The sequence below is a fragment of the Phyllobates terribilis genome, unplaced genomic scaffold, assembly GCF_046119375.1.
Source record: "Phyllobates terribilis strain yellow unplaced genomic scaffold, ASM4611937v1 Scaffold_2__4_contigs__length_985480577, whole genome shotgun sequence".
In the NCBI taxonomy this organism is placed as follows: domain Eukaryota; kingdom Metazoa; phylum Chordata; class Amphibia; order Anura; family Dendrobatidae; genus Phyllobates; species Phyllobates terribilis.
Window position 1 is genome coordinate 109398070 of NW_027362762.1, and position 14105 is coordinate 109412174.

At 45.3% G+C, this 14105-nt stretch overlaps 1 protein-coding gene across 1 annotated transcript in view; it reads right to left on the reverse strand.

Moving 5' to 3' along the window:
* KATNAL1 (katanin catalytic subunit A1 like 1) overlaps window positions 1-14105 on the reverse strand; it is a 195644-nt gene that overhangs the window by 131255 nt on the left and 50284 nt on the right. Inside the window, exon 4 of the mRNA XM_073662488.1 lies at window positions 8323-8488. Within this exon, the coding sequence (XP_073518589.1) occupies window positions 8323-8488 (166 nt within the window). The remainder of the gene's footprint in view (window positions 1-8322; window positions 8489-14105) is intronic.

Sequence of the window (14105 nt, forward strand, 5' to 3'; positions counted from 1 at the left end):
GTCGGAAAGGCCGGTTCAGCGGGGGCTACGGCGCTGAGCCCACGCAGAACCGGGCATATGTCAGCTGATTTATACAGCTGACATGTGCCCGCAACAGCCGCGGGTGGAATCACGATCCACCCGCAGCAGTTAACCAGATGACAGCGGCATCTAACAGCGCCGCGCTGGAAAAACGTCACTTACCACGCCCATCGGTGACCCCGTCACGTGATCGCGGGTCACCGATGGGTGGGCATGGCAACCTGGGGTCTGCAGCAGACCCCAGTGGTTGTCATGTAAAGATTGCTAAGAGCGCCACCTAGTGGTCGGCGCTCATAGCACATGATCATTTCTACTGCATACAGGCGATCTGCTCATTGCCTGTATGCAGTAGAAGCAATCAGAACACTGCTGCTTCTAGTCTCCTATGAAGACTATTGAAGCATGCAGAAAGTGTAAAAAAAAAAAGTTTTTAAAAATATAAATATATAAAAGTTTAAATCACCCCCCTTTTGCCCCATTCAAAATAAAATAAAAAAAAAAACCACATACACATATTTGGCACCGCCGAGTTCAGAATCGCCCAATCAATCAATATAAAAAAAAGAATTAATCTGATCGGTAAATGGCGTAGCAAGAAAAAAATTCCAAACGCCGGAATTATGTTTTTTTGGTTGCCGCATCATTGCAGTAAAATGCAATAACGGGCAATCAAAACATCTGATTTATTCCAAAATCATATCAATAAAAACTTCAGCTCAGCGTGCAAAAAATAAGCCCTAACCCAGCCCCAGATCATGAAAAATGGAGACGCTACGGGTCTCGGAAAATGGCGCCATATTTTTTTTTCTTTTTTTTTTTTTAGCAAACTTTGGATTTTTTTTCACCGCTTAAATAAAAAAGGACCTATACATGTTTGGTGTCTACAAACTCGTAATGACCTGGAGAATAATAATGGCAGGTAAGTTTTAGCATTTAGTGAACATGGTAAAAAAAAAAAAAAAAAAAAACAACAACTGTGGAATTGCATTTTTTTTTGCAATTTCACTGCACTTGGAATTTTTTTCCAGTTTTTCAGTACACAATATGGTAAAACCAGTGATGGCGTTTAAAAGTACAACTCGTCCCGCAAAAATTAAGCCCTCGCATGGCCATATTGACCAAAAAATAAAAAAGTTCTGGCTCTGGGAAAGGGAGCAAAAAACGAAAATGCAAAAACAGAAAATGCTCCAGTCATTAAGGGGTTAAAGTCTTTATTTTCAGACTAGTAAAAGGGAGTTATTTTTAAAGGTGTATATGTCCTCTTTCCGCTCACCTATTGCCACTACCCGATCTATCACAATTAACTACACCACGCTCTCCGCAGTACTGGAAATCCGCTGCCTTAGAGTAACCAGCAACTCTGCCTTGTCCTTCAAACTGCACATTCAAGCTCTTGTCACCTCCTGCCGCCTCCAACTCAAAAATATTTCCAGAATCCGTCCTTTCCTCAACCCTGAATCTACTAAAATGTTAGTGCATGCCCTCATCATCTCCCGCCTCGACTACTGCAACATCCTCCTCTGTGGCCTACCTGCTGACACTCTAGCACCTTTCCAATCCATTCTTAACTCTGGTACCAGACTAATCTCCCAATTCCCGAAAGTATCCACTTCAAACTACCAACATTGACCTACAAAGCCGTCTATAATCTGTCTCTTCCGTATATCTCCGAACTAATCTCCAGATATCTTCCAACACACAACATCTACTCCTCCCAAGACCTCCTTCTCCCCTCCACACTCATACGTTCCTCACCCATTCATCTCCCGAGTATCCCCCGTCCTCCGGAATTCTGTGACTCAACACGTCCGATTATCCGCCACACTCTGAACTTTCAGACAGAACTTGAAAACCCATCTCTTCAAGAAAGCTACACCCTGCATTAACCCCTGCTATCACCTCATCACCACCAAAGCTGCCGTAAACCCCCTAACCTACTGTCTCCTTCCCCATCATCCTGTAGAATGTAAGCCTGCAAGGGCAGGGTCCTATTCCCTCTGTACCATACAGTGTTTTTATTATTATTTGTTTACAACTTTTGCCATACTTGCTTTTTAGTCCCGCTTGGGAACTTCAACCTGCAGTCATTTCATTGCCTTACTGCATATGACGGGCCCCCTGGGCCTGTGCTGTGCAGGGGATACCCGGAGCCGGGTCTCTTGTGGGATGCTGGGGGTTGTAGTCTCCGTGTGGCGGCGACCCGGTCCGTGGCTCAGGGTGGTCAAACCAGTGGCAGTCTTATTAGTGTGATAATTGTCCGACTACGCCACCCGTGGATTGCGGTCAGCGGGGACCGCCGCTGCAGAGCAGACCGCTGAGGCTGGTATGTGTGCAGCTTAGAATGGGATGACTCCCCACGGGAGGAGTATAGCCTCAGGGCAGTTAGTGTGGATGATGGGAGTGATGGTGCACGAGCGCAGCAGGAATAACTCAGAGTCCGTGCAGTGCAGTTCAGGGTCTTTACTGATGTTATAAAGCAGACCCTCCCGGGAGTACTGGTTAGCGGTAGGGGCCTGGTCAGTCTGTGAGCAAGCAGGATCTCCCCCTGGCCAGGTGGAGTTGTAGGCCTCCCCGTCTATCTGCACTCTTTCCTGGCTACCTTGCTGTATGCGGGTAGAAGCAGCCCACGTCCCTGAGTACACCGTGTGGTGCTCACCCGTATGGCCGGTGACTTGGGGCCTTCTGTTAGCCTCCGCTCCACGACGGCGGTGCTGGTCCCTTGCTTGTGACCGTGCCTCCGGGCTTCTATGGCCAGAGGACCTGGAATCCCCTGCCGGTTGGATTCTGCTGCTGGACCTGGATGTCCCCACAGCCTCGGACTCCGTGTCCGGTATTAGTGTTTTTAGCCAAGGCGAGCTATCTATCTTCCAGCCTCTGGCACTCGCTCCTGCTCCTACAGAGCTCCTTGCTGACACTTTCCCTGTGTCTGGAACTGTCTCCAGGCTCTGACTCACCTAATCCCGCCCCAGACCCAGTTTATAAGGGCAGATTCCTCCCCTCCCAGGTCTGGGCGGGCGGTGTTGCATGCTTAGGGCTCCTGACCAGAGAAACCTCCCACTTGCTCTCAGACATAATATTTCTATTACTGTGGCAACCAGACCCCTGGGGTGCCACACATACTATCTGCAATACTTTAGTATACAGTATATAGCCAAGTCACAGTCTGCATAGGGGTGAAGAAGATGAGGTTTGGGTGGGATGCACAGATCCATGTGCTCCATGTGATTGCTTTTCCTTATTTTAAAATAACTCAGTGGCATCATCGATTATACTGCAAAGCTGCAGCGGCCATTACTATACATGGAACAGAAATGTGCCATGACAATGGCTTCTTGCAAGTTATTACTACAAGGATGACAGCCAGTCTCAGTGGTGCAGCCTCCTCACAGATGGAGAAGCTCTGCTGCGCAGAATTTCTACTAAATGAAAAATGTGACTAATGCGCTCTGCAGACAACAATAACAACCATGGCAACGCAAAATAAGCTTAAAAATAGATGGAAATGCACTTGGCTTCTAGCTGCTAAGGGAACTGCTGTACTTAATTGTTTTTTGTGTAATTACAAGAAAATTTAGGAAAATAAAAAAAAAAACAACAACCTAACACTTTAATATATTCGATAACAGTACAACAATTGGACCTCAGAAAAAATCCAGCAAACGCTGGATGAGGGTGGACATGGTTTGCTCAACACAATGGATAAACACAGTGAATAATGCTGGCATTCAACTAAAAAGGTATGAGGGTGGAGTAGAGGAAGCCGCGCCCTGTCAGTCAGCTGCTCTCAACCAATCAGCATCATTGGGAAATTCTCAGACTTTGTGATAGCGAACTCTCACAAAGCTCCACCCCCGTGTCACCTTCAGTAGGATGCAAGTATTAGCACCCAGGCTTTCCTTACATAGAAGCTTTACTTCGCACCCTTCAACCAATGTAATAAATTATAGATATATTACAAATTGAGTCAAAATTATTAAAGAAAGCAGTCAGGCAAGTCAATAAAATTAAATCTATACCTCCTCTATGAACAGTTGTGGATGTTACGCTCGCGCCCGGACTGACTGGCGTGAGCGTGATTAGTGATCCCACTGTACCATGATCCGAGGAGTGCCTGGAGGGGCGTAACTAAGTATCAACCCGATCCGACCAAGGTCGCACGGCTGCTCAGTCGACTCCGTGAACCAAGGAGGAACCGAGCAGAGGGACCAGGTGCTACTCCAGGTTAGACCCCGGTCACAGCTGTTGACCCACACCGGGGAATGCAGGAACAGGTAGATTAGACTTGCATACAGGCAGGTGGGTATTGGCAGGCACGGCTGGTATGCAGACAGGTGGATACTGGTAAGCACGGCCGGTATGCAGACAGGTGGGTACTGGCAAGTACGGCTGGTATGCAGACAGGTGGGCACTGGCAAGCACGGCTGGTATGCAGACAGGTGGGCACTGGCAAGAACGGCTGGTATGCAGACAGGTGGGCACTGGCAAGCACGGCTGGAGTGCAGACAGGGAGGAACTAGCAGGTTGGAGCGCAGGCTGGATAGGGTCCAGTACAGACTGGGAGACAGGTACAGAGCCGCAGATGTGGTAGACAAGCAGAGTAAAGCGAAAACCGCAGGAGCGGTGGACAAGGCAGAGCAGAGCAGAACCGCCGGAGCGGTGAACAAGGCAGAGCAGAGAGGAGCCGCCGGAGCGGTGGACTGGGCAGAGGAGAGCGAAACTGCAGGCGCGGTGGACAAGGCAGAGCAGAGCGTAACCGCAGGTGCGGTGGACAAGGCAGAGCAGAGCGTAACCGCCGGAGCGGTGGGCAAGGCAGAGCAGAGAGAAGCCGCTGGAGCGGTGGGCAAGGCAGAGCAGAGGGAAGCCACCGGAGCGGTGGGCAAGGCAGAGCAGAGGGAAGCCGCCGGAGCGGTGGGCAAGGCAGAGCAGAGGGAAGCCGCCGGAGCGGTGGGCAAGGCAGAGCAGAGAGAAACCGCTGGCGCGGTGAGCAAGGCAGAGCAGAGAGAAGCCGCCGGAGCGGTGGGCAAGGCAGAGCAGAGAGAAGCCGCCGGAGCGGTGGGCAAGTCAGAGCAGAGAGAAGCCGCCGGAGCGGTGGGCAAGTCAGAGCAGAGGGAAGCCACCGGAGCGGTGGGCAAGTCAGAGCAGAGAGAAACCGCCGGCGCGGTGAGCAAGCAGAGCCGAACAGGGCTGAAGGTGCAGGCAGAGAGGACAGGGCTCTGTTCACATGGAACATACTGAAAAATACAGGAAGATGGCTAGAACACAGGAGGAAGGGAAAAGGGACAAGCAGAACCAGATACACACAAGGTACTTACTAAGAAGTAGCGAGTGGACACAAAACTCACAAACAGAAGTACAGAGACAACGAGTTGGAGTTAGGTGCAGGTTCAGATACTGCAGGAAAAGGGAAGGTACGGACATAGAGACAAACAGGTAACAGGCTAGGATACAGTTCAGACAGGAACTGCTACTGCAATGAGATACAAGAGATACAAGTGGCGGAAACAGACTAGAAGTCAGAGATAACAGGCCTTGGTATACAGCCCCCAGAATGGCGGAAACAGACTAGAAGTCTGAAATAACAGGCCTGGGTATGCAGCCCCCAGGGTGGCAGAAGCAGACAAGATACAAGACAAGACCTGGCAACTCAGAGGCAAGGAGCACACTGTATGTTAGTGTTGCTCAGGCACCTCCTTCTGGGTGGAGGGGGTTTAAATATCCAGTGACTCACAGCAATAGGCTGGGGACGCATAAGGAGTGCGCCCACAGCAGCTTTAAGAATCAGGAAGTAACCGGGCCGCCGCCCTAAGCAATCAGACAAGAGACATGCACACTGCATAAACTGGAGCAAGGTTTGCAGGCTGGACTGACAGGTAAGATTGCGGTCTTGCATAGTGGGAGGTGGTGCACTATGCAAGCACGCCGCCAGGGATGTTACAGTGGAATTGCACCAAAATCTGTGACAATTTCTGACAATAAAACTTTAAGTAGACGTCCTGGAACAACATATTGACGACTTATAGGATGGAATAGGTCATCAATACCAGATCGGTAGAGGTCCGACATGTGACACCCCCACTGATCAACTGCTATCTGCTCCCATTGAGGCTGGATGTAAACAATGGACAGATCCACTTCTGGGTACTGCACCTTATATACTATTCAAGTGAATGGCAGATAAGGTGCAGTACCTGAGAGTGGCCAATAAAGAATGTACGGAGCCGCACTGTTCTGGCGCTATACATCATTAACATCCAACCGCTAGAACAGATAACAGTTTATTGTCGGTGTGAATTTATTTGCACGTCCTATTCCATCGGCCATGACAATGGTCTGTGGCCACTAAAATTGGAGAGGGAATTCTGCCCCTTACTTAACAGCATCCATTCTTCTTTTGATTAGCTGGCCTGGCATGGCATATTTGTTGCGGTGTGACGCACATGTGACATTGTGCAAAGTCAGATAATCAAAAGATAAGCTGCAGACACATACAGGCAAGAAGTTCTCCTTCTCCTCTCTCATTCTAGTGACAACATACCACCATCATGGCTAATGGAATGGGACGTGTGAATCAATTCGCACCAATTTTAGTCCCAATTGTAGAACAATCACCGACCTGATATTGATCACCTCAGGATAGGTCTTCGATATGTTAGCCCCGAACGCCCTCTTTAATAAATATGTCTAAAACTTTGTGGCCAAGGCCATTCCTTGGGTTCAATCCTTGGCCCTCTTTTCTTCTCTCTCTACACGGCCCCAATTGGACAGACCATCAGCAAATTTGGCTTTCAGTACCATCTTTATGCTGAAGATACAACTATACACCTCAGCCCCTGACATTATTCCCGCTGTACTGCAGAACACCAGTGACTGACCACAGCTTCTAACATCATGTCCGCTCTCTACCTGAAACTCAATCCTTCCAAAACTGAACATATTCGGCCCCCACTGTCTACTCACCTCATTAAATCTGACATCTCCCTCTCCGTGTGTGGCACCAAAATAACGCAGAGCCAGCAGGCACGCTGTCTGGGCATTGTGTTTGACACAGATCTTTCCTTCACCTTCCATATACAATCGCTTGCCCGCGCTTGTAGCTTGCACCTGAAGAACATCTCTAGAATCCGCCCCTTTCTCACCTTGGAAACAACAAAAACCCTCACTGTCGCCCTCATCCACTCCCGCCTTGACTACTGTAACTCTCTATTAATTGGCCTCCCCCTCACTCGACTTTCCCCTCTCCAGTCCATCCTTAATGCAGCAGCCAGGGTCATCTATCTGGCTAACCGTTACTCGGACGCTTCCGCTCTATACCAGTCATTGCACTGGCTGCCCATACATTATAGGATCCAATTTACATTGCTTGTTCTTACCCACAAAGCTCCCCACAGTGCGGCAGCCCCTACATTTCCTTCCTCTTTTCTGTTTATCGGCCTGCCCATTCTCTACACTCCTCAAGCGATTTTCGACTAACATCTGCACTAATCCATACCTCCCACTCCCAGCTCCAAGACTTCTCCCAAGCTGCACCTATTCGTTGGCATGCTCTACCCCCACGTTCCCTAATTTAAGTCCTTTTTCTATATAGCCCATTCACTATTTCTCTGAACATAGTTCTCCATCAAACTCCACCGCACCTAAAAGCACTACAAATATTGGCTGGTGACGAGCTCATACAGCCTTTCTCTATCCCCCATTTACTCAAGATGGCTGGACCATCATTGTAAATAAGCACCTGGACTTTGTGTCACCCCCACCTCATTGTAGATTGTAAGCTCTTACGAGCAGGGTCGTCATTATTTTAGCTTTAATTTTTGTATTATCTTTAACTATGTTACTTATGACTGTTGTATATGAACTGCTGAATTGTAAAGCGCTGCGGAATATGTTGGCGCCATATAAATAAAGATTATTATTATTCCTGCCATTACATCATCACTTTTTCAGCTTTCGGCAAGTGTAGGGCAAAAGTGAAAAATCTTAGAGCAATTTTCTCATTTTTGACCAACATTTTGGGGCTCTGCTTATGCCAGAAAACGACAAACTGCTTGGTAAACGTGGGACATAATGTGCTTGCTATATTGCTTCAAATTGGAAAAAAAAATCCTTCCCTTCATGTTTGAACTTATTAAACCAATTACCTATCACAGCATCCTATGATAGACAGTTAAACAGTCTGACTGCTCTTACAGTAAAGAATCCAAGTGTAGGAGGATGGTGAAAACTTTTTTTTTTGTTTTGTTCTTTTTTTTTTGTCAAAGCTAATCCTTGATTATCACTGGAAAAGATTAACAAGTTCCTTACCTTGTCATCCTTAGCTCTTCCTCGGACATCTCTTTCCCGATTTGAAGCTTTGTCATTTTTTGAAATGGGATGCGCTCTACCAACAGGACCATGTGGTTGGACACCTGGAGATTCTTTACGTAAGAGCTTTACATCTCTATTAGGTCTTCTGACCTGGGGAGGAGCCCTGATAAGCATAAAAGGAAACAATTTTAATTTAATCCCATCTGCCAGTGTCATCAATTTTTTTTTTTTTTTGTGGCTGAATTGTTTAAATATAAAACAGTCACAGTCAATATACATTTTACATATATCAAAAAAAGGGTCAACATTGGAGTCCACTTCTGCTGTGCCCCGGACTAGAGGGGCTTCAACCTCAGTAAATCCAATATTTTGTAGAAGAAGATCCCAGCGAATCCGAGAGGAGGGTGGGGATGTGGGTCATTTTACACAGATCCGTCACCACCATAAAACCACCTGCCTAATATTGCGTGGACCCGCTTGTGCTAATGAATCTTTTGTTATGTTCCACAGACCAATTGTGAACAATTTTTGAAGTATGGCAGAACACAATATCCTGCTGAAAGAGGTCCCTTCCATTAGGAAATACAACATGAAGAGGGTACAATGTATAAGTATGTGGTAGGAGTCAAGGTTTCCCAGCAGAACATTTCCCAGGACATCACACCTCGTCCACCAGCTTGTGTTCATCCAATAGGGCATTCTGGTGCCCACTCTTCCCCAGGTAAGTAACGCACACACATGTGCATCCATATATTGTTAAAAAAAAAACATTACTCATCAAACCAGGCCACCTTTTACCATTGCTTCATGGTCCAGTTCCCATTGTAGGCGTTTTTCGACTGTGGTCAGCCTAGGCACTCTTACTACAGTAGTTCACAGACTGTCATTGTGTAGACCACTTTTTGTAGCTAGTAACCAATGCATACTCGGACCATCCAACAAGGCCCACCAGTTTAGAGAAAATCTGACATTGGCCATTTAGGTATGGCTAGACACAGTTGCTCATATGCTTACACTTGCCCATTTTTCTACTTCCATCACATTAACAAAAATAATACACAATATATCAAACCTACCTCTGGAAATGTGAGGTGCCATTGTAAAACTATAAGAAATGCGTCTTTCAGAAATTAACTATTTTCGAATCACCCATTGACTTTAAAAGGTCTGCATATTGTTATGCAATGACGTTTTAGAATGTCACTGCTGAGCAAGCAGCTGCAGGAGAGGGGAGCCAAGTGTCAGACACGGCCAGACTCCCCACAGAGAAGGCAAAGATAGTTTATTACCATCTCTGCATTCCTGATCACTATATACACAGCTGTTTATACAGTACTGGAAACGGTAACAGCGCATATCATCCACTGGACCTGGCGATCATGTTATAGCTGTCTGACAGTAGGGAGCAGGAGCTGCTTGGTCCTAGCAGATCCATATCAGGGCAGTTGAAGCAAGAGGCTAAACTTACTTGCCTTGTAACTGGGGCTAATATGCAAACCACAGTTACAGGGGAAATCAGCAATATAAAAATGTATATATATGTTGAAACTACCTCAAATGTCATTTACAGTGGTGGCCAAAAGTATTGGCACCCCTGCAATTCTGTCAGATAATACTCAGTTTCTTCCTGAAAATGATTGCAATCACAAATTCTTTGGTCTTATTATCTTCATTTAATTTGCTTGCAAGGAAAAAACACAAAAGAGAATGAAGCAAAAATCAAATCATTGATCATTTCACACAAAACTCCAAAAATGGGCCGGACAAAAGTATTGGCACCCTCAGCCTAATACTTGGTTGCACAACCTTTAGCCAAAATAACTGCGAACAACCGCTTCCGGTAACCATCAATGAGTTTCTTACAATGCTCTGCTGGAATTGTAGACCATTCTTCTTTGGCAAACTGCTCCAGGTCCCTGATATTTGAAGGGTGCCTTCTCCAAACTGCCATTTTGAGATCTCTCCACAGGTGTCTATGGGATTCAGGTCTGGACTCATTGCTGGCCACCTTAGAAGTCTCCAGTGCTTTCTCTCAAACCATTTTATAGTGCTTTTGGAAGTGTGTTTTGGGTTATTGTCCTGCTGGAAGACCCATGACCTCTGAGGGAGACCCAGCTTTCTCACACTGGGCCCTACATTACGCTGCAAAATTTGTTGGTAGTCTTCAGACTTCATATTGCCATGCACACGGTCAAGCAGTCCAGTGCCAGAGGCAGCAAAGCAACCCCAAAACATCAGGGAACCTCCGCCATGTTTGACTGTAGGGACCGTGTTCTTTTCTTTGAATGCCTCTTCTTTTTCCTGTACACTCTATGTTGATGCTTTTTCCCAAAAAGCTCTACTTTTGTCTCATCTGACCAGAGAACATTCTTCCAAAACATTTTAGGCTTTCTCAGGTAAGTTTTGGCAAACTCCAGCCTGGCTTTTTTATGTCTCGGGGTAAGAAGTGGGGTCTTCCTGGGTATCCTACCATACAGTCCCTTTTCATTCAGACGCCGACGGATAGTACGGGTTGACACTGTTGTACCCTCGGACTGCAGGGCAGCTTGAACTTGTTTGGATGTTAGTCGAGGTTCTTTATCCACCATCCGCACAATCTTGCATTGAAATCTCTCGTCAATTTTTCTTTTCCGTCCACATCTAGGGAGGTTAGCCACAGTGCCATGGGCTTTAAACTTCTTGATGACACTAAGCACGGAAGACACAGGAACATTCAGGTCTTTGGAGATGGACTTGTAGCCTTGAGATTGCTCATGCTTCCTCACAATTTGGTTTCTCAAGTCCTCAGACAGTCCTTTGGTCTTCTTTCTTTTCTCCATGCTCAATGTGGTACACACAAGGACACAGGACAGAGGTTGAGTCAACTTTAATCCATGTTAACTGGCTGCAAGTGTGATTTAGTTATTGCCAACACCAGTTAGGTGCCACAGGTAAGTTACAGGTGCTGTTAATTACACGAATTAGAGAAGCATCACATGATTTTTCAAACGGTGCCAATACTTTTGTCCACCCCCTTTTTTAGGTTTGGTGTGGAATTATATCCAATTTGGCTTTAGGACAATTCTTTTTGTGTTTTTTCATTGAAGACAAATTAACTGAAGATAATAATACCAAAGAATTTGTGATTGCAAACATTTTCAGGAAGAAACTGAGTATTATCTGACAGAATTGCAGGGGTGCCAATACTTTTGGCCACCACTGTATGTCCGTATGTGGGTGCACAATATGTGATATAAATAAATTAAAAAAACAAAAGGAAAATAACTGAAAAATAAGAAGAAAAAAAGGAAAGCCACCTCCTGTCCAAATAGCTGTTTCTAAAGCCGCCATTGTTAAAAGTACGTTTTGTTTTTGAAAGGGGAAAGGCGAGCGCAACCTTAGAATATATTCAAGTGATTTTTAAGCTTGAAAAAAAGTGAATAGTAGACACATTTTTTTCTTTGCATATCAGCATTAAAAAAAGTTATAAGAAAAGACACAAATATTATGCCTCACATATCACCGGAAAAAAAAAATTGAAAAAATAGGCAAAAATTATTTGAATATATGGTCGAGAAAATTTTAGATTTTTTTTTAGAATTTTTAAAAACACATGTACGAAACCCCCAGAAAATGTACCTAGTCATGAACAGGGAAAATGTCCCAGGGTTGAGCTGGTTAATGATAGCTAACTGGTGTAGTTTGGTGTTACTTGATATCACCTATAGGAGGGTGCAGTCAGACGGCTGTATAAATTGGAGTGAGAAAGGAACGCAGTGAACGGATTGGCCGGCGTCTCGCCTGACCAGAGTGTGACATCTTCATATATATCTATGCAGTTGTCATGCTCGCGTCAGGAGAACCGCCGGCCAGTCCGAGCATTGCAGTCTGATGAATACGGCTGTCTGGCTGCGCCCATAAAGTGGGAGGAGAAGGAGTTGCCTTTTCAAGCACGCCTGTATAAATATATGTAAAGAATCTATGATCTGCTATAAAAGTATTATAGGTATAATTTACATTTCAGGACATTTGAAACCATTGTTAAATCATTATCCAACATGTCAGCAAATGTAACAAAAGAAAAGCAAACGCGCACATGAAATTGATCCAAAACGTGATAGTGACATTAGTTTACACTAGTAATGCACAAGTAGCAGAGCTATAAAATCGTATATCAGACTGTACAATAAAGTACCCTGCAAGAATTACTGAGGTACTATGAGCAGAGAAGAGGCATATCACTGTCCCCCAGAGTATAGGGACATCATAAAGGGGAGAAATGGGGATATTATTTACTATTAATGGCCTTCGGTTCAATCTCGAGCCATGGCGACTTGATGGATGAACAATCTGTAGGAAGATCAATCTTATGCCTAGATAGGTCCACCAGGGTCTTCTCCACCGTTATCTTGATTGTATAAAGCCATCGGGTTGCTGGTCTTCCTCTTCGCCTTGTTCCTTCTATCCTTCCGACCATGATGTCCTTCTTCAGTGATTGCTCTCTCGTATGAGGTGTCCAAAGTAGGCAAGTCATAGCTTGGTGATCCTTGCTTCGAGTGAAATGTCTGGCTTGATTTATAGCCAGAGATGGAGGCTTCTGCAAAGAGCAGCTCTTAGTCTTGAAGTTATCAGGTGTAACAAGTCAACCTATTCATATTAATGTCCGTTTCTCATTGAGGAGACTACTGGCTGGCAATGCTCCCTGGGAAAAGTGTATGCAAATTAAAAGGCCTACTAAACGGTTGGATTTTTTAGGGTAGCTATTTCAAGCAGGTGGCACTATAGAAATAGATTTTGGATACCTGGAAGTGGCATTCTACAGCAATATCAGCTAGTTGTGGCGGGCTTTAGGTTGAAAACAATTGAAAGCTGGGCTGTTGTGGAGTTGAGGAGGGATTGTCCATACATGTTCTTCCCCATCTTAGATGAAGCTTAGTTATCACATAACAAAAGTATAATAATGATGATATTTTTACATAGCACCAACACAGCTTCTTTTAGACAAAGTGTCCTTATGCAAAAGTTAAAAATAAAATAAAAGCTTATACTCACCTCCCATGCGGACACCGTTCCAGTGTTGTTGGCGCCGTTCCAACGGTGTCAGCACTCACGGTCCCGGGGCTCCCGTGGGGTTGTTGTAATATGTGAACCAGGTGCAAATCCACCGGTTGCATGGATTTATATTGTGTGACCAAGGTGTCAAGCACTTTCCAAGTGATGCTCAAAATCGCTTGGAAAAGTGCTTGAAAATATGCATGCATAAACGCATGTACAAAAGCTAAAACGCTTCTCCCTGGCAGAAAAAACGCATGTCAATTCTCCATGCGTTTTTTCTGCAAGGGAGAAGAAAAGATGCATGTGGATTTTGGCGGGAATTTCTGCATCGTGTGCACATAGCCTTAACAAGAGTTTTCGCAGCGGAAAAAAACACCGTGGAAACGCAGTAAAAAAGCTTCATGTGCATATAGCCTCAATCTAGCTTTATTTTGTAACATCTGCTTAAAAGCAAACAAACAGATGAGAGTTACTGCCAATGCAACTTCTTCTCTTCTACCAGCTTTGTATTAATTTATGTCTGCAAGAGAATATTAGATTTGTTCGTCACAACGTAACAGAAACTCTATGCTTTATAAAGTAAAAGTGCCAGACTGGATTATCAGAGCTAAGAAGATGGAAACATTCAGTATGAGACATTTCAAGAATTAGCAGACAAACTGAGAGACTATTGATAGAAATAACCCACACAGCAGAGGAGCTGGAAGGAAGGACCAGTCAGAAGAGAAAACAGAGAAAGTAAAAGG